The 22806-nt window shown below is 63.2% G+C and overlaps 1 protein-coding gene across 4 annotated transcripts; it reads left to right on the top strand.

The window, feature by feature from the left end:
* Positions 1-170: 170 nt before the first annotated feature.
* CAPN15 (calpain 15) lies at positions 171-21647 on the top strand. 4 transcript variants are annotated; one of them, XM_057529391.1, is made up of 13 exons: positions 171-463; positions 8332-8626; positions 14188-15616; positions 16403-16611; positions 16695-16878; positions 16959-17182; positions 17920-18045; positions 18117-18269; positions 18640-18801; positions 18983-19140; positions 19337-19503; positions 19582-19760; positions 19842-21647. In XM_057529391.1, the coding sequence occupies exons 2-13, from the start codon at positions 8445-8447 to the stop codon at positions 20017-20019; spliced, it is 3351 nt and encodes a 1116-aa protein (XP_057385374.1). In that variant the 5' UTR covers positions 171-463; positions 8332-8444; the 3' UTR covers positions 20020-21647. The 4 variants fall into 4 exon arrangements, with proteins under 4 accessions (XP_057385374.1, XP_057385373.1, XP_057385375.1 ...); XM_057529390.1 differs by having other exon boundaries at positions 18914-19140; XM_057529392.1 differs by having other exon boundaries at positions 18914-19140; positions 19846-19989.
* Positions 21648-22806: the final 1159 nt, after the last annotated feature.

The following is a 22806-nucleotide window of genomic DNA, read 5'->3' as shown; positions in this document are numbered from 1 at the left end:
GTTGTAGTCCCGGTCCCGTCGGGGCCCCCTTCAGCACGCAGCGCCGCCAGGGACCGGGCTCGGCCACTTCCCTGGGCGCCCCGGGAAGTCGGAGAGCGCCAGTGGAGGCGGCTACTGGCCATCGCCCCGGACTCCGCCTCCCGGCCTGCCTCGCGCGCCGCGCCGCCTTGTGGGAGTGGTAGTCCGGGCGCGGGATTCACAGCGCCGCGTGCGCCCCGGGCGCGCCGTAGCCGCGGGGCCCCGGCAGGGCGCTACGCTACGGAGGCGGCGCAGGGCGCTGCGCGGGACGGGTCGGGCCGGGTCGGTGCGCTCGCCCGCTCCGCCACTCAGCGCGGGAGGCCGTCGGGGCAGCGCGCCGGCGGCAGAGGGCCCGCCCGCTCTCCGAGAACAAGTTGTGGGTTGGCCGGCGCAGGCGAGCGAGCCCGGGCCGCGGGGACTGAGGAGGCGCCGCGGGTTTGCGGAGGTGAGTCCCACTCCTGGGCCAGGCCAGGGCCGGGGGCACGGCCTGGACCCCCGAGGGGCCGTGGCTGACGGGCGGCGCCTCCTGGGCATTGGCCGGTCCCGGCCGGGCTGGGGGCGCTGCTGGAGAGGGGAGGCGGCCTCAGCCCCTCCTGCCCTTGAGTGCCCTTACCTCCGGGCAGTGTCCCGGCCCCGGCGACGTTAGGGGATGTGTCCCGGGGTGGCCCCGTGGAGTGGGGGAGCAGGCGCGCCCTGTGTGCCCACTGGCCACCAACCACACTTCCTTCTCCCGTCCCTCTCTTGCTGGCGCTGGAGCGAACCGAAAAGTTACCCATGGTGGCCCTGAGAATGTTTGCTAGGCTGCCGGCTGACCCAGCTCTTCCTGTTGCCCACAGGAGGGGCCCTTCTGATCCTGACCAGCGCAGCCTTGTGTGGTCAAGTGGCCCTGACTGGGCTGGCTCTCGGGACCCCTTAACACACAGGAATTTGTGACCGGATTCCAGGCAGCAGGACCCCAGTAAGGCCAGGCCTGGGAGTTTGGGGTCCTGTGGCTCGGAGCCATGGCGTCCTGTGAGGGAAACGGGCTCAGCTGGGTGCTTGGTAGTTCCGAGCTCTTCCTGGGAGCCCCTCCTTTGGAGATCCCTGAGTTCCTCCCTCTGCCTGGGTCTGGGGGGCTGTGTGAACCACTGTTAGGAGGATGCCGGTAATCACCCTCCCGCCCCCAGAGGCTGGGGGGAGGGGGTAAGTCGATCCTTCCACTTCTGAGTGCTTTTCTCAAATGTGGGGAGAGAGGTGGTGTTTCCCTGGCCCAAGTTGCAGAAGGAGGGCCCCAGATGGACGGGGAGCCTGAGAGCCACTACTCTGCAGCCTGGCTGGTGGGAGCAGGTCTTGGAGAGGCCAGCTCAGCCTGGCCTTGGTGTTGAGCTCCCCTTACTTCCTCTCAGGTCGTTCTGCTCCCGGGAGGAGCACCCCTCTTTTCTTCTGCATCTGAAACTCTCTAGAGCTGCTTCCCCTGAGCAGCCAGGCTGGTGACCTCGTGACCTACTGAGAGCCAGGCTTAAGCCCCGCTGGGCCCAAAGCTCAGTGATTGCACAGCTTTAGACAGGGACCTTCGGTCTCGGATCTTGTGTCTCTGCTTTGAGCCCCACCCCCCCAGACCACAGGCTCTGAGAGCAGGAAGTGGCTGGGCCCTCCGATCCTGCATCCGGAGGATGGCTCCAAACCCCTCTGCCCTTCTTGATGGGGTAATTTTGCTGAAACTCCTTGCTCTCAGGCCCTGCATGAAATTCTCTGGGCCCCTGTCTCTCAGGTAGCACTCTACTAAGCCCCACTTTACAGACCCGGAGGCCGAGGCTGAGGGGCAGCTGTGGCTGTTGGGGAGGGTTGGATGGGGCTGCACATCCAGGTCTCTGATCCACGAGGATGCCTTTCAGCCTCTTCCTTCCACCCCAGACGGTTTGTCTTTTATACATGGAGTTGAGAAGAAGGACTCTGCTGCCCTTAAAATTCTCTGAAACCACAGATGTTTTCACCGGCCTGAGCTGGTTGGTGAAGAGCCTAAGGGGTGCAGCCCAGACCCTGACCAGGGGAGCTCCGTGGCCTCCGGGTCAGCTGGCTCCTCACCCTGCTCTTTTGCCTGGACTGCCTCAGGCCCTCCCACCCGGCACCCCCAGGAGCATCCCAAAGCAGGAATATGGTTTTGTCTCTCTTGCCTAATCCTTTCTGCCAAGTTCACAGGCAGGGACCACTCCCCCCCACCCCCTGCCCCGCTCTGCCGAGAATGCCCAGCAGGCCTGTGGTATCCCTTTGGCTGTCCCCAGCCCCCCCTGTGCCCAGCACTGCCCCATTCGCACCAAGGCAGGGTGGTCAGCGAGCATCCTCTGTCAGCTGCTCGCTGGCAGGCAGCTCTGGTGACCTAGCTCTGAACTCGGAGGGGAACTCCGGGATTGGAGGGGGAGGCATCCAGAATGGCCCCTCTCAGCCTCTCATGGATAAGGAAGGGTCACTGGCCTCCACCTTCTTTGAATGAGCTGGAAGGAGGCTGTGGGTGGAGTTTGGACTTGGAGACCTGCCCAGCCACACCCTGTCATCCTGGGTCACTCTGCAGATGGCTGTGCTGGTGCTGCCAGGACAGTGCAGGGAGCCGGGGGCTGTGGGAGAGCAGCACGGGGCCTCCCGATGCCTGCGGGATGTGCTGTCCCTCCAGTAAGGACTTGTCTGGGGCACCCAGGGTGGACTCGCACAAGGCCGAATGGGACACACGGCCTCACTACCTGTCCTGGCAGCACCATCTCGCTTGAGCAACTGCTCCACACCCTGCTGTCTGCTTCCCTGAGGTCAAGTGCTGCAACCCCCTTTTGCTGGTGACCAGGCTGGGGGACATGCCTGGATGGTGCTGCAAAATATCAGAAGGAAAATAGGTTGATAGCTGCTGTTGACAAGAGTCATGGTGTCTTTGTCCCGAGGAAGGCATCCATGGCTTCTGCTCCTCTGGGTCGCCTTGGCCCAAGGCCAGAGTAGGGGAAGTCCTCCCACACCTGACCCCTCCACATCCACACTTCTAGGACCTCCTGCCCCTCCCCCCACGGAAGAGGAAAGGCCGCGTGTTTGGAGCCCCTGCAGCTCCTGAAAAGGTACCTCCCTTTGGGGTGAGCTCGAGGCTCCAGTGCCCTCACTGTGAGGTGGCTCTGCCACCCTCGAGGCCCGAGGTCACTGGGCTGCCCGGGCCAGGGCTGCTTCTGCTGCCACTTGGCGAACAGAAATGTGGCAGTGCCAAAACCAAGCACACACATCATCAGACGGCAGTGAACTCGTGAACTAGAAATGAGATCCTGGTGGCATCCCTGATTCCCTGACAATAATTTCCTTTTTCATGACGTACGACTGAGGCGGGTACGACTCCAAAGACAGAGGACAGGCCGTGACCCTGTCTCCTTCCGGGAGGCAGCCCAGACCCCCACGGCTTGTCCTCCAGCCTCCGTGCTGACAAGCTGCCCCTCACCCACGGGTTTGATTTTGAGGGGCCTGTCTCCGCTCCTCCCTCCCCAGAAAGCAGGGGCCCTAGAAGCAGAGCAAATCCCACCTGACACCTGCTGGTCGTTTATGTGACCAGTACCAGTGGGGCCCTGAGTTCTGGCCTGTGGCTGGATGCTTCAGGGCTGAGGTGCTGGACAGGCAGAGAAGTCCAGAAACGCCAGCAGAGCGGCCACCTTAGAGTGTGTGCAGGCAGGGATCTGGGGCTCCAGCATTTCTCCCCAAGTTGGATGACAGGGAGTGCTCATTACCATTTTGTTCCTGGACCTGGTTCTTAGGGGCGTTGATAGCAATTTTCAGCAGAACCTCCACAGTCTCCTCTCAGAGGTTGACGATGCTGTTGTGGGGTTCTGGCCCGGCTTGGGAGGGTACCTGGGCCTCACAGCACTCCTAGAAAAGACTGGCAGGGGGACATGTGCCCTGTGGGCAGTTGGAGTGGCCAGGTGGTGCCAGGACCTGGGTCCAGATGAGTCTCGATGGCTACTGGCTGCTTGCCCAGAGCTCTGCCCCACCTGGGCACCTTTCCCTGGTGGCCCCAGCCATGGGGAGAGCCAGGCTGAGGGAGGCCTTGTTCCCTATGGCCCTGGCTGGCCTAGAGGTAGTTGTGGCCTTGGACCAGGTAGCAAGGAGCAGCTGAATCAGGCCACACCCCTGGGGCCTCCAACCTCTGGGTGAGGGACAGATGCAGCTTCTAAAGGGTCATAGTCCCTGGCCACTTCCCATGGGAGTGTTTCCCTGGGGCAGTGGAGGTGGGACGGCCTCTGTGTGGCCTTTGCCTCGGGGTTGGCCCCAGTCTCGGGGTGGCAGGCAGAGTCATGTGGCCGGTCGACACCACTCTCCGACGGACTCTGGCTCCTGCCGATAAGCCTGGGGGCTGGGGCTGCTGCTCCAGGGGCCAGAGTCCAGACCCTTCCAGGAGAGGGACAGGGCATGCCCTCTGGGTGGATGTGCTCTTGGCAAACCTGCCACGAAGCCTCACCTCCCAAGGCAGAGCCCAGGCACGAGCACCGTGGATTTGTCCAGCTGCAGTGGAGCGGTGTGGGCACCCCCCTCAGAACCCTGATCCTCACAGCCCTGCAGGCCGCCATGCCCCTGAAGCTTGGGGCTGTGGTCCCGGCATTCCGGGCACACTGCAAGGCAGACATGTCTCCTGGACTGTGCCTGCTGTCCCTTTGGTGCTCCCCAGGTAGAGCCGCCACGTCCCCAGTGGCCCAGCCCCTAACTCTGCACCCCACTGCCCTCCCACCTTGCGGGTTTGGGCCCATGAGCTGCTGATATGGTCGCCTGACCCCTCGAGGGTGGCCGTGGGAGGATGCTGTCCCACCCATGCTGGGACAGGGCCCTCCTGGCATGGGGGGTGTTGTCCCAGCCCGGTTTCTGGAAGGGACGTAGGTGGGTTCATTCACTGTCCTGGCCTGTCCCTCCCTCAGGCAGGAGTACCAGGCTTCACATCTGGTGGGTGCAGCTGGGGCACCCGGGCACAGGGAGCAATGCTCTGGGAAAGCCTGGGGTCTCCTCACGGCTGCTCTCCCTCCATGCCCTGTCCGGGCTGGTTTTGGGCGGCCTGTTGGGGTTGCTGCAGTTGTGAAAGCACCGTCGTTACAAGATGAGATTTAACGAGACTTGCACCCAGGGCCCTGAGTGGGAGGTGGTGTGCAGTTGGCACATGGCAAACCAGCCAGGCGTGGGGCACGTACACCGTGAACACGGCTGGGCGAAGCGTGTACACGCGTGTGGAAGCATCATCAGGCGGCCCGTGTCTGCAGAGCCTGGCTGTCCCATGGGACTCTGGTGCCCTGTGTGTGCGCCCCACAGGCTAGCGGAGGCAGCCTGTGCTGATGCCCACAGGACTCGCGGGAGCCCCCGGAACGTTGGGGGTACAGGGAGTAAGGATCCCGTGCCTCCCCGCCCTGGACCTGGGGTTCAGCCTCTGCCAGGTGTCGGCTCAGCCCTAGTCCTCAGTCGGGTAACTTGCCGTGGGAAGTGCCCTGAGGGCAGTGGGACGAGGTGAGCTGGGTGAGGCTGTGGGGTGTCACCCCCGGGACCCGGTTTGCCACCACCAAGACAGGCGCGTCCCACGCAGGGTCCTGAGGAGGGGGTCACCCTCCTCCGGCCCTTCGTGCTCTTGTCACACTGGGGGAGGGTCCCCTGCTGTCCCCAGCCGCTGCAGAGTGCTGGTAACGCCGGGTGGGGGGTGGGGGGCTGCCGTAGCCCCATGCCTGCACTTCCCTGAGGCCAGATCTAGGCCACCATCCCGCTCAGATCTAGGGCAGCGGTTCCCGAACAAGGGCAAGGAGGCACTAGCTTGGTCTGGGCGGTGGGACAGGCACACCCACCCTTCGGGCCCTCAGGAGGCTGGCATTGCCAGCGTCTGAGCCCAGGCTTCTGCCGGGAGACGCGATTATGTTGCATTGTTCCTGAGACAGAGCAGCCAGGGAGCGGCCCTGGGCAGTGCCGTCGGAGCCCAGGCGGCCTGGGCGCTGGTGAGTGAGTGAAGGACACAAGAAGGCATGGATGAAAGGACCTGACTCGGGGCGGGAGCACAGGGCCTGGGCCAGGCAGCCAGGGCTCCCCATCACCCTGGCGGGCCGAGCAGGGTGTGGGGGTGTTGGTGCTGCCATCCCCAGAACTCCCCAGAGAGGCCCTTCCAGGTCACCCTCCCCCAACCCTCTTGATTGCAGGGTTGGAGTTTCCTGAAGGTGTGTCAGGAGGCTGGCACGTGGGGTACAGCTGCTGCCGGGCTTGGGTGCAGAGCTGGCCCCTCTTGGTGCCTCGTGTGCTGTTCACATGCGGTAGGGGCACCAGCGTGCACCCCAAGTGTCTGTGACAGGCCTGAGCGCTCAGTCCCCCGAGGCTAAGGGCGTCGGTGAAGAGCAGGCGGGTCCTCACAGGACCTTGGTGCTCCTTCCTCCCAGCGAGCCAGGCCCACAGGCCCCCGGGAGGTCCAGGGCTGTGTCCTCACTCTTCCCTCAGCTCTACCTGCGTCAGGCACACGTGATGCCAGCCCTGACCTGGCTGCAGGTGGACTGTCTACCCTCACCCGTCCTTTGTTCTCACAGTGGACACAGGCCTGGACCCAGGCTTGAGTAGTCTTGCTCCATGGACACCTTTCACTGGGCTCAGCTTCAGCTCAAGCCCTCACCTGCTCAGGATTTGGCTGTGAAAGGGGAGTGTCAGAAACGCTTGGGCTCTTTTCCCACGAAGGGTTCCTATGTGGAGTGGGGTTCAGGAACCTAGGGGGGCTGTTCTAGTTGTTGTGGTGTCCGACTCGTAATCATGGGAGAGGCAGGTGTCTTGAGTGACCCTGCTTGAGATGGACATGACCACTGGGAGTGTGCTCTAGCACAGCCCAGTACGGAAACCTTGGGCGGCCATGGCTGCTGCCCCTGGAGTGTGGCCCATCTTCATGGAGGTGAGCATCAATCACAGTAGAGGAAGGACCTCAACTCAGCATAGGTGGTACGTGGTTCACGCGGGTTTCATCCTGATTCCAAACCGACCTGGCAGCACATTGGACGTGTTGGGTGATGTAACATATGCTACAGAGATTCCGTTTACTTGTCCTGCCTTTCTTTCGTGGCTGTCGGAGGGTTAGAAATGACACCTGAGGCTCGTGTGATGCTCCCACTGGACGGCACTCCTGTCGGCAGGAGCCTCAGCCCTTCCTTCAGGGTCCAGGTGGGCAGTGTTGGCTTTAAAGGCCACCGGGGCCTCTGCCCCCACCGTCGGCTCTGGTCGTGCTGAGCAGGGGAGGCCGGAGTGGTAAGTGACTTTCGGGATCTCCAGGCCTTTCGGGCCCTATGCTGCTCTATCCTGTCCATGTCCCTTGGAGGAAAGGGTCCAGGTGAACGGTATTGCTACAGGGGACTCGGCTGGTCTGACTGAAGCCGTTACGGGGCAGGGGCCCAGACTTCTTCCACCTCTTCAGCCTCCAGAGCTGCGTGTGCTGCTAGTCACTTAGGTGTGGGCATCCCCACCCGTGTCCCCTGGACGCAGCATGGACCAGTGCTTCAGAGGCCTGGGCGCCCTCCAGCCTGCCTGTGTGCAAGGACACGTCCACCATTTCCACCCCTGCTGCTGGCCCCTGTGTCCAAGGGACTTGTTTGGAAGCTGGGAGAAGGGTGTCATTGGGTGACGGTGGACCTGGGGGTGGGGGCAGGGCTGCTGGTCACCTCTTTGGCCAAAAAGCCAATTGGACGCCCACCTTGGCCCAGAGCCTGGCCCAGGCATCTTCCCTGAACCTGACTGGAATGTGCCTTATTTGAAATGAGATGCACCTGGCCTCCCATTTCAGGGCGGATGCTCTTGGGCCCATTGGCCTCCCCCTGGAAGGCGGGCAGCCTCCCGGGTCCCTCCCTGGTCACCCATCTCTGGGTGCGGGGAGCTGTCCCTTCGGAAGGGCCGTGGTGGCGACTGCACCTCCCTGTGACTTTGGACGGTGCCCAGTGCCCCTCCCAGAGGCCGTCCTGCCCGGGCTCACCTGCCCCGCTGGGCTCTCCTCCCTTGTTTTTCTTTTCTCTGGCTAAATATCCCCTAAATCCTTTCTTTTAAGGCTGATACCCTTTTGGCCAGCGACCGTGGCACAGCCGCTCCTCCCCTGTGGGAGCAGAGAGGGGGTGCCACTCCAGGGCGGAGGCGAGCTGTGCACCGGGGCTGCAGCCCTGTCGGGACCCCAGCTGTGGGGACCCCTAGTTTGGGCTCTCCTTTGCCACCCCAAGGCCACTTGTGTGCTGGGAACCTCCTTGGGCTCCTGGGGGCTTGGTGCCTGTGAATCACGCTGTTTCTTCTCTCTCTTTATTCTCTGTGTCATTTCTGTTGTTGTTGTGTGACTCGGACCAGCCCGGCCGCCCTGTCTCCTGCGTGGGTGCCCTCCTCCATGCTCCACCTCGCCAGCCGCCGCCGGCCACATGTGACCAGGCCCGGCTCTCAGCGTGGCCACCGTCGCGGGGGCCATGGGGAGCTCCGCCTCCTCGCTGGCCACTGAGACCGAGTCGGACCACGGCTTCCCCAGGGGACTGCCCTACCCGGGGCCCCCGGCAGCGGCCGGCTGGTGTAGGAGCGGCCCTGGGGGGCCTGTCTGGGGTGACACCCTGGTCACCCAGCAGCACCAGCCCCCACGCCCCCGGGCCCGAAGGTAAGAAGGTGGAGATGGCGTGGCCCCGAGGGGCCCTGAGGGGCGGGTGCTGCTGTCAGGTGCCCCTTCCTCATCAGAGGGTCTTTCAGAGAAGTGGGGTCCCTGTTCCTTAGGGTCCTCTGGCGACTCACATTCCCCCAGACACCCGAGAGGCTCTGGGGTTGTTCACTCAGTAGAGAAGGCCCGGGATGCCGGCCCCTCCTGGAGCTGGGCTGCAGGTCTCGCCCGGCTGGTCGGAGGTGGTTGGGACGGGACCTTTCAGCCCACCTTGAGCCCGGGGCTTGCTTGTCTGCTGGAGCTGGAGCTTCTTGCTGGGTGGGGAGGGGCAGGGGCACAGCATGCACCGAGAATGCTGGCTTGCTTCCCATGGGATTTGGGGGGCACTGCCCTGGCCCCCCACCCGTGCGTGGTGCCCTGCTCTGATGTGGCTGCCTGCAAGGGAGCAGAGGGGGGCGTGGGTCCCCGCTGGCAAGGCTGCACACGCCAGCTCCCGCCAGCTGCAGCTGTGGCTGCGCTCAGACCCGCCCTGGCTGCCCTGGGTCACCTGGAGAGCTTCCCCTTGGGGTGCTGGGGTGACGGGCGTGGGGCAGCCCGGGCACTGTGCCCACTGCTCACGTCTGGGTGAGTTGGGCTCCGACGTCAGCCACGCACACACGGACGCCCCCGCCTTTGCCCCGTCCTGCGGCCTCACTGGAGGGAGAGGTACCTGGTGCACAGCAGACACTCAGGGTCCATGGACCTCCAGCCAGAAGCAGCCTCACTCTCCTGGGCCCCCACACCTGGGCTTAGTGGGTAGCAGAGACCCTCCTCCATCTCCCGAAGGCCCCTGCCAGCCGCCCTTGGCTGTCACTTCTCTCGGACACAGCCCATTTGTGCAGGACAGTTTCCTGGTGTCTGTGGGCCCCACGCATGTCCTGGGCTCACCGTCTAGGTGGCCAGCAGGCATGTGGGAGCAGGATCCGCCTCCTGGGAAGCTTCAGGGGTAGTATAAGTGGTCTTGTCTGAGTTACCCTAGTGGACGGAGTCATGAGGGCTTGAGGTCCAGAGGGATGTGCTGGGAAGCGGATGGTGGCAGGGACCAGGAGTTAGCAAATCGCCTCAGTTCGCTTGTTACTGTATCAGTGACGCGTTTTATCGGGGTGTAACGTAACCCACCGCCAGACCCTCCGCTCCTAAGCCTGCGGCTCAGTGGTTTTAGTCCACATGTGCGGTTGTGCAGCCATCAGCGCGATCCAGTTTCACAGCATCTCCGAGACCCCATCTCCTGTCCATTTGCAGTCACCTCCCACCCCCTGGAAATCACTCATCCACTTTTGGTCTTTGTGGATTTGCCACAGAGACCAAAAGTGGACATTTTACGTTTTACGTCAAGGGAATCACACCTTTGTGTCTGCCTCTCTCACCGAGCATTGTGTTTTCCAGGCTCATCCACGGTGTAGTATCAGTGCTTCACTCCTTTTATGGCTGAATGATGCTCCACTGTGTGGAGTTTACCTGCTTATTAGTTGATGGACATTTGGGCTCTTCGCCCATGGATTTTATGAATCTGCTGCCGTGAACATTTGTGTACCGGTTTTTGCATGGACGTGTGTTTTCACTTCTCTTGGGTAGATACATAGAAGTGAGTTGCTCGTGTTTATTGTAAGTTTATGTTTAACTTTCTGAGAAACCGCCAGGCTGTTTTCCACAGTGGCTGCAGTGTTTCCCATCCCCGCCAGCCAGGCAGGGAGGGTTCTGGTTTCTCCCCACCCTCCCAATGCTGTTACCGCCCACCGTTCTGATCCTGGCCTCCTGGTGATTTGAGGTGGTCGCTCATGCTGGTTTGATCAGCTTATCCCCAGTGGCTGGTGCACCTCTTCACGCCTTTCTCCATGCACACGTGTCATTTTATTTCTGCGTATTTATGTCCTCAGGATAAATCGCCAGGGGTAGAATTACTGGGTCCAGGGGGCGGGGGGGCTGCGGTGAGCAGCAGAGGTGGCGACCCTGTGCCCCAGCGCGTGCGTGCCTGTTGGATCTTGGCTCACACTGACCAGCCAGTGGCCTGGGCAGGCAGCGCCCTCTCTTACTCTCTGGCCTCCCGCCAGGCCTCTCCGCGGGCTGGCGCATCCGGCCTGGCACTCCAGGCAGGTACTGTCTGCCCCTGGGAGCAAGTTGTGGGAAGAGCTGCCAGTGACCTTGAGGAATCCAGACACCCAGCATGGACACTAGAAGGAGCGGCGCGGGGGGCTGGGCGCCACAGATGCAGGAAGAGGGGCAGAAAGGCCGGCTGCCAGGACCCCTCCCCACACCCATACCTGGTGACGTGGACATGCACGTGCAGACGGTCCGGCTGACTCTTCCCCTGCTCTCATGGGCCCCAGGCATCATGAGGACACCCGCCGCATGCAGCCCACCCTTCACTGAAGAGCCTCCAGGTCTGGGCGTGACACCCACCACCAAGCCAGGCCAGGAGCTGCGAGGCCTTGAGGAGTAACGGGCATCCACCACCTACGAGCTCGGGCCTCCCCTGGGGACACAGAGGCGGAGGGGACAGCCCAAGGCTGGCTGAGGATGACCTTAGAGGGAGGGGCCCACGTGCCCCTCAGAACCAGCAGGGGGTCAGGTGGCCACATCCTGCCTGGGAGCCTGGGCTCGGGTCTGCTGGCCTGACCAAACAGGGTCCTTGAGTGGGGACAACACTTACTCCTCTCAGCTTTTTTGGGGAGGAAAAGGCCGTCCCCAGGCTCCTGCAGGCCCTGCGTGTCCCAGGCCCTTCCACCACCTCCCTTTTGAACTGGAGCTGAGTGTTGCAGCCCCAGGGAATTGAGGGCAAAGCAGGTATTTCGTGTCCGTTTCCCACTTGGCTGGCCTTCCTGTCGTGCGGAGTAACGCCCGTGTCCTGGAGTTCGGTATGCTGGTCTCTGACTTCCAGGCTTTGTCTGGTGCTCTGGCCTCACCTCGGACACTCTAGGGATCCAGGTCCTGGGCCCCCAGCACACCAAGGTGGCCGTGAGGGTGACCCTGTGTGTGGAGACCAGAGCAGGGTAGTTGAGGGGGTGGGAGTGAAGGCCCAGGGCTCCTCCGGACACCTGGTCGCTGACCCCAGAGCCACTTCATCTCCGCCCACCTGGTGACGCTGAGGTGCAGACTGAAGTGTGGGCCGCAGGGGTCCCTGAGGGAGCACAGCTCCCACCGCCTCCAGGTGTCACTTGCTGTGTGTCCTGGGTGTGGCCTCATGTTCATCCGGCCCAGGGACTGGCCAGCTGTTGGGTCATGAGAGTGGGTGGGACTTGGGCTCTCTCCCCTTCCTGTGTCTGCTCAGCATGTCTGGGACCACCAGGGGCCTGGAGCTGAGGGCAGGTGTGTCCTAGGAGGGCCCCAGGCCCACCTGTCCTGTGCTGGGGGCAAGGGCCCAAGTCTTCTCCCTGGACACCCCTGCCAGGAGCAGGTGGTCCACAAAGCGTCAGACCAGCTCTGCTGGCCAGGTGGGGCACCCAGGGCAAAAGACCGTCCTCTGAGCCTGGGGCCCACGTGGAGGCTGCCCAGGACCCAGCGTGCGTGTGCACGTGTGTGTCTGTGTGGGCACACATGTACCCATGCCTTGACCGTGGGCCCTTCTCTCAGTGGGGAGCAGCGGGGGAGGCTCCAGTCATCTCCAGGCAGATTTCTTAGGCTTTTGGTAGTGCAGAAGCCAAGGCCAAAGCTGACCTGGCCAGGCCCCACCCCCGTGCTGGTCACCCCAGGGCCCGTACACCCACTTGGGTGCTGTGGGCAGCCTGTGAGTCTCAGCCACACGCCCGAGAAGGCGGCTTCACGGTTTGCTCTGGGCCAAGGAACAGTGCGCTGCTTGGGAGACATTGTTTGATTGTTTGTTTTAATATTTATTTGGCTGAGCTGGGTCTTAGTTGCGGCATGCGGGATCTTTAATTGAGGCATGCGGATCTTTAGTTGAGGCATGCAGGATCTTTAGTTGCGGCATGTGGGATCTAGTTCCCTCACCAGGGATTGAACCCAGGCCCCCTCTATTGGAAGTGCGGAGTCTTAACCACTGCACCACCAGGGAAGTCCCTTGTTTGTTTTTTATGAAGAGGGAACTTTTCTTTCTTCCTGAAGGATTTGGCACAAACATACCATAAGAAGCACAAGCTTCATGCCTTGTTATAAAGAACAGTTGAATTTTCTGCCAAGCAGAGCAGCTACAGTCAGGGTAGGAGACTGTGTGTGTGGAGCGTGGACGCCCCTCGCACCCGGGTTAGTCCTCAAGAGGCGGGTTGCGGGGCCAGCTCTGCCCACCCCAGAGGCTCCCAGAGCCCTGCTCCCACCCACCTGCTCAGCCCCCAGGAACCATCAGGCTCCTCTCTGCCTTTGGGTTTGCCCGTCCTGAACATTTCCTGTGGGTGGAATCACACCGCGTGTGGCCTCTTGTGTCTTTCGGGGCTCGTTGGTGTTGTGTGTTGGTGCTTCATTCTTCTTGGTTGCTGAATGATACTCCATGTTTTGTTTATCCATTTATTCATTGATGGATACTTGGGTTGTTTACACCTTTTGACTGTTGTAAGCAGGTCTGCCGTGAGCATGTGTGGATGTGTGTTTGTGAAGAGCACCAGTTTTCAATTCTTTGAGCATATACCTAGGGGTGGAATAGCTGGGTCACAATTGTGGTAGGTCTGTTTAACTTCTTGAGGAACTGTCAAACTGTTTTCCAAAGCAGCTGTAATATTTTACATTCCCACCAGCAACGTAGGGAAGGCCTGTGGTTTCTCCAGATCCTCGCCAGTGCTGTTACCATCTGCCTTGTTGGGTATGAGGTGGTACCTTGTAGTAGTTTGATTTGCATTTTCCTGATGGCTGCTGGTGCTGAGCATCTTTTCATGGGCTTTTTGTGTATCTCTGGGGGAAAGTCTCCTCAAGTCCTCTGCCCATTTTTTTAATAATACTTATTTATTTATTTGGCTGTGCTGGGTGTTAGTTGCAGCATGTGGGATCTTTTAGTTTTGGCGTGCGGGATCTAGTTCCCCAACCAGGGATCGAACCCCAGTTCCCTGCATTGGGAGCACGGAGTCTTAACCACTGGACCACCAGGGAAGTCCCCATCTCTGCCCATTTTTAAAAACAGGTTGTTTGTTGTGTAGTTATAAGAACTTTTTATATATTCTGGATACTAGACCCTGATCAGAAATAGATGATAGGCATATATTTTCTCCTGTAGGTTACCTTTTCACTTTTTTCATGGTGTCCTTTGAAGCATGGAAGTTGTTAATTTTGATGAAGTTCTTTTTTTTCCACTTTGTTTGCCTGTACTTTTGGTATCGTACCTAATAATACATTGCCAAATCCAAGGTCATGAAGATTTACTCACATTTTCTTCTTCGAAGAGTTTTATAGTTTTCGTTCTTACATTTAAGTCATTGATGCATTTTGAGTTAATTGTTGAATGTGGCATGAGGTAAGGCTCTGGCTCATTCTTTAGCATTTAAACCCAGCTTTCCCAGCACCATTGATTGAAAAGACTGTCTGTTCCCCATTGAATGATCTTGACACCCTTGTCAAAAATCACTGACCGCGGCCTTCCCTTGCAGCCACACGCACTCGCCCGGGCCCATGGCTGCGGTCGGGGAGTGGTCCTGCGCACGCTGCACCTTCCTGAACCCGGCCGGCCAGCGCCAGTGCTCCATCTGCGAGGCCCCGCGGCACAAGCCTGACCTTGACAAGATCCTGCGACTCAGCGTGGAGGAACAGAAGTGGCCCTGCACCCGTTGCACATTCCGCAACCTCCTGGGCAGGGCGGCCTGCGAAGTGTGTGGCTTTGCCCCCGAGCCCATCCCCGGGGCCTCCCTGCTACCCGTCATCAACGGGGTCCTGCCGGAGCCTAAGGGCAGCTGCGGGGAAGAGGCAGGGCCTGCGCGGACGGCAGGGCTGGCGGCTGTGGAGCCAGTTGGGGGGCGGCCGGAGGAGGTGGAGGGGGAAGAGGGGAGTGCGGCCGCATCCGGGAGTGGCTGGGCCTGCCAGCGCTGCACACTGCACAACACGCCCATGGCCAGCTCCTGCTCGGCCTGTGGGGGGCCGCGGAAACTCTCGCTGCCCAGGATTCCTCCTGAGGCCCTGGTGGTCCCAGAAGTCGTGGCTCCTGCAGGCTTCCCCGTCATGCCTGCCCCGCCCCAGCCTGGGGAAGGTGCCGATGCCAACCCTCCCTCTGCTGCGGACCAGGAGCCTCCCCGGGGGCCACCCTTCAGCCCCTTCTCGCCTACCCTCCAGAACAACCCTGTGCCTCGCAGCCGCCGCGAGGTGCCCCCCCAGCTGCAGCCACCGGTGCCTGAGGCCACCCAGCCCTCGCCCTCTGCCAGCTCCAAGGGGCCCCCCCAGGGCCTGGGGCGGACCGCGGCCGGGACCTCCCGCCTGGCGGAGCTACTGTCGGGCAAGCGGCTGAGCTTCCTGGAGGAAGAGGCAGCTGAGGGTGGCACCACGCTGCGCCCACCTGGTCCCGCCAGCCCTGCCCACTGTGAGGCTGGTGGCGCCACACCGGGCAGCGATGTCATTGACCTGGCCGGCGACACCGTGCGCTACACGCCCGCTAGCCCCTCCAGCCCTGACTTCACTACCTGGTCGTGTGCCAAGTGCACGCTCAGGAACCCCACAGCTGCCTCCCGCTGCACAGCGTGCGGCTGCTCCAAGCTGCATGGCTTCCAGGAGCACGGCGAGCCTCCCACCCGCAGCCCCGACTGCAGCGTGGACAAGCCCGGGCCCTGCTTGGCCCACAAGGCTGGCCGCCTCTTCCCCACAGCACCATGTGAGCGCCTGGGCCAGTGGGCCTGCCCTGCCTGCACTCTACTCAACACACCCCGAGCCAAGCACTGTGCCGCCTGCCACACCCCCCAGCTCCTGGTGACCCAGCGCCGGGGTGCAGCACCCCTGAGACGCAGGGAGAGCATGCACGTGGAGAAGCGGCGGCAGACGGACGAGGGCGAGGCCAAGGCCCTGTGGGAGAACATTGTGGCCTTCTGCCGGGAGGTGAGGCCCCTCTGCATCGTCTGTCCTCCCCCGCTGCCTCTTCTCCAGCTGGGGGGAGGGTGGTACCCTCTTCCCGAAGCTCAGAGCACCCGCCGGCCCTGAGCTTGGGTGGGGCCACCAGGTCACTGCTCGCCTGAGTGTCCTGGACCCTTCTCCCTCTGTGTCCACAAGGGTCCATGACCCCACAGTCCGTGGTCCTGACCCCTCGGCCCCACTGTGAGTTCCTGCAGATGGTGGCCCCACAGGGAGGTGGGGACAGGTAGCGGCTTCACGCCAACAGGCAGGCCTGGTGCTTCCCGAAGCCGCAGAAACCCTGCTGAAACTCAGGGTTGGGGTGCCCCTTCATGCCTTCTTCCCTTGGAGCTGCAGGAGGCCTGAGCCCAGGTCATCACCCACCCCCAGAGGCACCTGGAGAGGGTGTCCATTCCCCCTCATGCTGCTATCCTCTGTCAATGCTGGCAGCCCATCCAGGAGCTTGTGTTCTGGCTGCCCTGCCCCTGTCAGGTCCCCCCACTTTTCTTTCTGGGGCCTTCAGTGCAGTGGGCTGTGCAGGGAGGCCACCCAGGCTCCCTGCAACCCATGCCCACCACGCAGCCTACAGGCTGGGCGCTGCACCCTCTCCCTGGGGCTCACATACTTCCCACTGACCTGTTGCCTGGCCAAGCCATCCACAGGGGTCAGGGGGCTATACATGTGCCCACCTCTTCCTCTGGGGCTCAGGCAGCAGGGTGCTCTCTTGGGCAGTGGGTCCAGCCTGACCTGAGCCTGTGGCCATGGTCTCTGCAGAATGGCGTGAACTTTGTGGACGACAGCTTCCCCCCTGGACCCAAGTCTGTGGGCTTCCCCGCGGGCGACAGCGTCCAGCAGCGTGTGCGACAGTGGCTGCGGCCCCACGAGATCAACTGCTCCATGTTCAGGGACCACAGTACCTCGTGGTCCGTGTTCCACACTCTCCGGCCCTCAGACATCCTTCAGGGGCTCCTGGGGAACTGCTGGTGAGTTTGGGGCACCCACTCGGGGCGGGCAGTGGGCGGCAGGCAGGCGGGCCGTGTTCTCCATGAGCCCCAACCTCACGCAGGTTCCTGAGTGCGCTGGCGGTGCTGGCCGAGCGGCCGGACCTGGTCGAGCGGGTGATGGTCACGCGCAGCCTGTGTGCAGAGGGCGCCTACCAGGTGCGGCTCTGCAAGGATGGCACATGGACAACGGTGCTGGTGGACGACATGCTGCCCTGCGACGAGGCCGGCTTCCTCCTCTTTTCCCAGGTGGCGCCGGCGGGCACGGGGTGGGTGGCAGGCGGGGGCCGGGCGGCAGCAGGCCTCACAACTCCAGCCCCCCCCTGTAGGCTCAGCGCAAGCAGCTGTGGGTGGCCCTCATCGAGAAGGCTCTGGCCAAGCTGCACGGCTCCTACTTTGCCCTCCAGGCCGGGCGCGCCATCGAGGGCCTGGCCACGCTCACCGGCGCCCCCTGTGAGAGCTTGGCCTTGCAGGTCAGCTCCACTAACCCCCGCGAGGAACCAGTTGACACTGACCTCATCTGGGCCAAAATGCTGAGTTCTAAGGAGGCTGGGTAAGAGGAGCGGCCATGCTGGGGCATGGAGTGGTGGGAGAGGCGAGGCCAGAGCCCTCTGACTTGTACCACGTCTCACAAGATATTTCAGGCATGGGCTGACCCCAGCTGGAGCCTGGCTCCCCAGCTGCACTGGCCGTCCCACCTGCCCTGGCAGGGTAGCAGCAGGCAGGATGCTGTCCGTTGGCCTGTACCTAGAAGGCCCTGTCCTGACTTGGGCCGGTGATGACCATCAATGTCCTCATGGAGCTGTGTGGAGTGAGCCCCACAGAGGCACCTGGCGGCAGCAGCCGGGGCAGACGGGTGGGGGGAGTCGGGGGGACTTCTAAGCCCCAACACGCATTGGCCAGTGTCTGGGGGGGTTCCCGGACCCCAGGCCTGGGAGAGACAGCTCATTGGTGCTAGGACCCTTGCACTCAGCTGTTGCTGGGCAGTTAGGCGGCCCCACCCCTCAGGGAGCAGCAGCCCTGAGCTGGCAGGATCAGCCGGCCTCACCAGGCCTCCGAGGGCCCTGGGTCAGCCTGTCCCCCAGCACAAGCCCTCTGAGCTCTTGGGCCAGCACTTCCTGAGTCCCATGTGTCTCACGTGGTTCTCCCAGAGGCAGGGAGGGCCCCCCATCTCATGCTGCACCTCCCCGGAGGCAGGTCCGGGCCGGCAGGGGTCCCCTGGAGAGTGAGCCCACCCCCCCGTCATTGAGGCCCGTTACTGAGGCCAGCGGGGCTGCTCTTCCTGCACAGGTTCCTCATGGGCGCCTCCTGTGGGGGAGGCAACATGAAGGTGGATGATGCCACCTACGAGAGCCTGGGCCTGCGCCCCCGCCATGCCTACTCCATCCTGGACGTCCGTGACGTCCAGGGCTCCAGGTAAGTGTGGGCGTGTGGATGTGGCAGGGGCATGGGGGCATGAGCGTGGCCCTCAACCCTGTGGTCCACAGGCTCTTGCGCCTTCGTAACCCGTGGGGCCGCTTCTCCTGGAACGGCAGCTGGTCGGACGAGTGGCCGCACTGGCCGGGGCATCTGCGGAGCGAGCTCATGCCGCACGGCAGCAGCGAAGGCGTCTTCTGGATGGAGTACAGCGACTTCATCAGGTACTGGACGCTGGGCAGCCATGTCCAGTGTCGGCCCCACGGCTGCCCTGCTTGCCCCAGTGTATGCGGTGTCCTTCCCCGGGGAGCCTGGCCTGTCCTTCCTGCCAACCAGAGGCCTGGTCCATCCTGGAATCCGGGTCAACACAGGGTGGGGGTGTTTCTGCCAGGGCTCTGTCTGTGGGTCAGCCTTAGGGCCTCACGCCCCCTGGTGGTGTCCACAGGCAACAGCCAAGACCAGGGCTTCTGGGACACTGATCCCAAGAGATCCCGATGGGCAGAATGCCTGCTGGGGTTACCCTGCCCAGGGACGAGCGCCGTGTCCGGAGCGAGGGTGGGGGCTGCTCAGCAGGGCCGTCCTCTTGCTGCCCAGGTACTTTGACTCCGTGGACATCTGCAAGGTGCACTCGGACTGGCAGGAGGCGCGTGTGCAGGGCTGCTTCCCCAGCTCGGCCAGCGGGCCGGTGGGCGTGACGGCCCTCACGGTGCTGGAGCGTGCGTCCCTAGAGTTCGCCCTCTTCCAGGAGGGCAGCAGGTGGGTGGGGGCGGGGCAGCAGGGGTGGGGCCTGGCCGGGGTGGGGCGGGGTGGAAGGGGCGGGACAGCTGGGCAGGGCCTGGCCACCCGTGACCCCTGCGGGCCACTGCAGGCGCACGGACTCGGTGGACAGCCACCTCCTGGACCTGTGCGTCTTGGTGTTCCGGGCTTCCTTCGGCAGCGGTGGCCGCCTGAGCCTGGGCCGCCTGCTGGCCCACAGCAAGCGTGCAGTCAAGAAGTTTGTCAACTGCGACGTGATGCTGGAGCCCGGCGAGTACGCCGTGGTGTGCTGTGCCTTCAACCACTGGGGCCCCGCACCGGGCCCACCGGCCGCACAGGGTGAGTGACCCATGCCCGCTCACACAACCCCCAACCAGGCCCGCTGGTGGGACCCCTGCCCCACCCAGGCCCAGCATGGACCCCCACCCACGCCTTCCGGCCACTCCGCAGGGTAACCGCCCTGCCACACCAGCACAGCCCTGCCTGCACCCAGCGGGGAGGTCTGCCCGCTCTCCTCACCCAGTGTCCCCCACAGTCTCCGGCCCCTCAACGGGGGTCCCACGCAGCACCCCGGAGCCACCCGGCCACGTGCTGGCCGTGTACAGCTCAAGACTCGTCATGGTGGAGCCCGTGGAGGCCCAGCCGACCACGCTGGCGGACGCCATCATCCTGCTCACGGAGAGCAGGGGCGAGCGGCACGAGGTTGGCGTGGGTCCGGGGGGGAGGGGGAGGGCGGCGGCTGCCCACCCACCCACCCACACCTGCACTACCTGCACCCAGGGACGCGAGGGCATGACCTGCTACTACCTGACGCACGGCTGGGCGGGGCTCATCGTGGTGGTGGAGAACCGGCACCCCAAGTCTTACCTGCACGTGCAGTGCGACTGCTCAGACAGCTTCAACGTGGTGTCCACGCGTGGCAGCCTGCGCACCCAGGACAGTGTGCCGCCCCTGCACAGGTGGGCACCCCTGCACCACCACCCCCCCACCGCCCCGCGGCCCCCAGCCTCCACAGGCCCTCATCGGCCCCCCTCCCCCAGGCAGGTCCTGGTGATCCTGTCCCAGCTGGAGGGCAACGCCGGCTTCTCCATCACCCACCGCCTGGCGCACCGCAAGGCGGCCCAGGCCTTCCTCAGTGACTGGACGGCCTCCAAGGGCAGCCACAGCCCCCCACTCACGCCCGAGGTCGCTGGCCTGCATGGGCCTCGGCCGCTGTGACCACCCTGCCCCCACCTGCCTGCCCCCACACGCACTTTACGAGGGAGACCCCAACACAGGATGCTTGAACCAGAATCTCAGGACCCCCACCCAGGGAGCGCCAGCGGCATGGCGCAGCTTCCCCTGGGCCTTCCTTCCTGCCCCTCCCTCCTACCCAGGGCCTCATAACCACCAAGCAGAATACCTCGAAGCGGCCTCTAGCTCGAGGGAGCTGTGTGCCAGCTTCTCTGACCAGCCCACCTTGAGGTCTGGCTCAGATTGCCAGGGCCAAGGTAAGGCTGCCCCTTCCCATGGCCTGGGGCCTCCTGCCTGGGTAAGGCAGCAAAGAGCTCCATTCACAAAACCAAATCTGGCGGGTCAGAGGCCAGGACCCCAGCATAGGAGCAGGGACCACCCCCGTTTTGGGGGGGTCAGAGAACAGGACCCTGGGGTGAGCAGGGACCACCCCCCCTTGAGGGGTCAGGCCAGGACCCCAGGATGAGAGCAGGGACCACCCCCATTTTGGGGAGTCAGGCTAGGACCCCAGGATGAGAGCAGGGACCACCCCCATTTCGGGGGGTCAGAGGCCAGGACCCTGGGGTGAGCAGGGACCACCCTCCTTGTGGGGTCAGGCCAGGACCCCAGGATGAGAGCAGGGACCACCCCCATTTTGGGGGGTCAGAGGCCAGGACCCTGGGGTGAGCAGGGACTACCCACAGTTGTGGGGTTAGGCCAGGACCCCAGATGAGAACAGGGACAGTCCCTTTTTTGGTGTGTCGGAGGTCAGGGCCCCAGGATGCGAGCAGGGACCACCCCCTTGTGAAGGTCAGAGGCCAGAACCCCAGGTGAGAGCAGGGACCCACCCCCTTTGTGGGGCACGAGGTCAGGAGCCTTTTCTCCCCAGTTTGTCCGTAGGTCCCATCTCCCCCCAAGCCCTCATGAGGCAAGCAGGGGTTCCTGGAGTCCCAGCAGTGTCCCAGGAGGCAGGTGCCTGGCGACCATGGGCTCAAGCAGGGGTGGGGAGGGACACTATGCAATTCCTGGAGCGCCAGCCAGGATCGAAGCCATGCCCCAGGCTGGGGTTGGGGCAGTGGGTCAGGTGGTCCTGAGCCCAGGCCCAGCCCTGTGCTTGGTGAGGGGGTTTGTCCTCAGCACCACCTGACCTCTGCTGGGAGGAACAGTCCAGGAGAAATCCTTGGCCAGCCCTGTCCAGGCACATGCAGGGTGTGGCCCTTTCCAGCCCCTCCACGCCTCAGAAGCCCAGCGTCCTCCCTGTGGCTGCCCAGCCCTGAGTTCTGTGTCTGCCTGAGGATGACTGAGGCCGGCTTCCTGGGCCACCTGGCCTCACTGTCCTGCAGCCCCCAGGCAGCGGGTGGCCCAGTCTGTGGCCCCTCGCTTCCCATGGGACTTGTAGGGGGGTGGGTTTACACCTGGAGAAGCACCCAGAAGCACTAGACTCCCCTTTGGGCCTCCTTTATGTTTCTCCTTTTACTCTGAGCTGTGAGTATTTTTAACCCTGTACATACGGCAGCTCTTCTGACACAGAGGCTATTTTATCAATTGTCAGTACCATCCCTGTAGGATGATTCTCCATGGGTGTTTCCAGACTCAGGCTCCGATGGACCAAATAAAAATGTTTTGTTTTGTAAGGATTCCTCCTCATCTGTCTCTCCCAGGGGTTCCTGGCCCCTCACCTCTCCTCCAAGGGCTGAAGGGCACCAAGGCCCTCCTGGTGACAGCTCCTCGGGGTGGCTGAGCCAGTGCCCAGGCCAGCCTCACAGGGAGCCTTTAGGGGTACCCTGTTCACCAGCTGCCTGCACCCCAGGAAGGACTGGGTATCCAGGTAGGACAGAGGCTCAGGCCAGACCCCACAGTGGTTGGCAGACTGGTCCCCACGAAGCCTCAGAAGGACCGTATGTGTGCTCGGCTTTTCCCAGAGAGATATCTGCGTTCAGGGTGCCTTTCTGCATCCATCAGAGTCATGGGCGGAGCAGAGGAGTGAGGGGCAGGGAGAAAAGTTTGTCTCCCACGGGTGGTGGGGTCCTGTGCCCCCTCCCTCCTGTCCCATTTTACAGATGGCGGCCGGGACCAGGCACACAGCCTGCAGTCCCAGCCTGGGCTCCCAGGTTGGAATGGCGGCGGGCCCGGCCTCCTAGCCGAGAGGGGGGCTGGGGTGCAGAGGCCGCTCGGCGGGTGTAAGAGGCCTGTCACAGGCCAGCCTATCGAATGTGAAAGCAATTAAAGCCACCAGCAGTGTTGGCTCCAGGCGGGCCTCGGGCAGCAGGGGAGCTGCCACAACACATCTCCCCTCAGCACCCAGAGACGCCCGCCCTGCTCCACGGCTGCGTGGCCACGCCAGACCTTCTCCCGTGGGGCGGGGGCTGGGCTCCCCCGTCACCACTGGGACGTCCCGGGCGGCCTGCACCCACGTTCTTCCAGCCCCAAGATGGCCCAGGAAGCAAGATCAGAGAGGCCCAGCAGGGGTCTCCACAGTGGGGTGGGGGCTGCGTGCCCACCCTGTCGGCTGGCCTGGAGACCCCGGCTCACCCCAGCCAGCGCCCGCTCCCCTGGCACCCCTGCTCCAGCAGGGAGAGGCTGAGGGGAATGGGAGCTGGGGGCCCCCCGCAGGCGACACCCTTGGTGGGGACGCAGCAGCTCATGGGAGGTGCTGGCGGGGGCTCAGGTGGCGGTCCGGCCAGGGGCGGGGTCAGGGCCCTGGGTGGGGGTGGCCACTGTGATGCGGGAGAAGGAGGGGGAGCCGGCTCGAGGAGTGGACTTGGCCTGCTGGGCCTTCGGCCTTCGTCGAGT

The sequence above is a fragment of the Balaenoptera acutorostrata genome, chromosome 15 (assembly GCF_949987535.1).
Source record: "Balaenoptera acutorostrata chromosome 15, mBalAcu1.1, whole genome shotgun sequence".
In the NCBI taxonomy this organism is placed as follows: Eukaryota; Metazoa; Chordata; class Mammalia; order Artiodactyla; family Balaenopteridae; genus Balaenoptera; species Balaenoptera acutorostrata.
The sequence above is the reverse complement of the archived record's forward strand: the minus strand, read 5'-3'. Positions and strand labels throughout refer to the sequence as shown.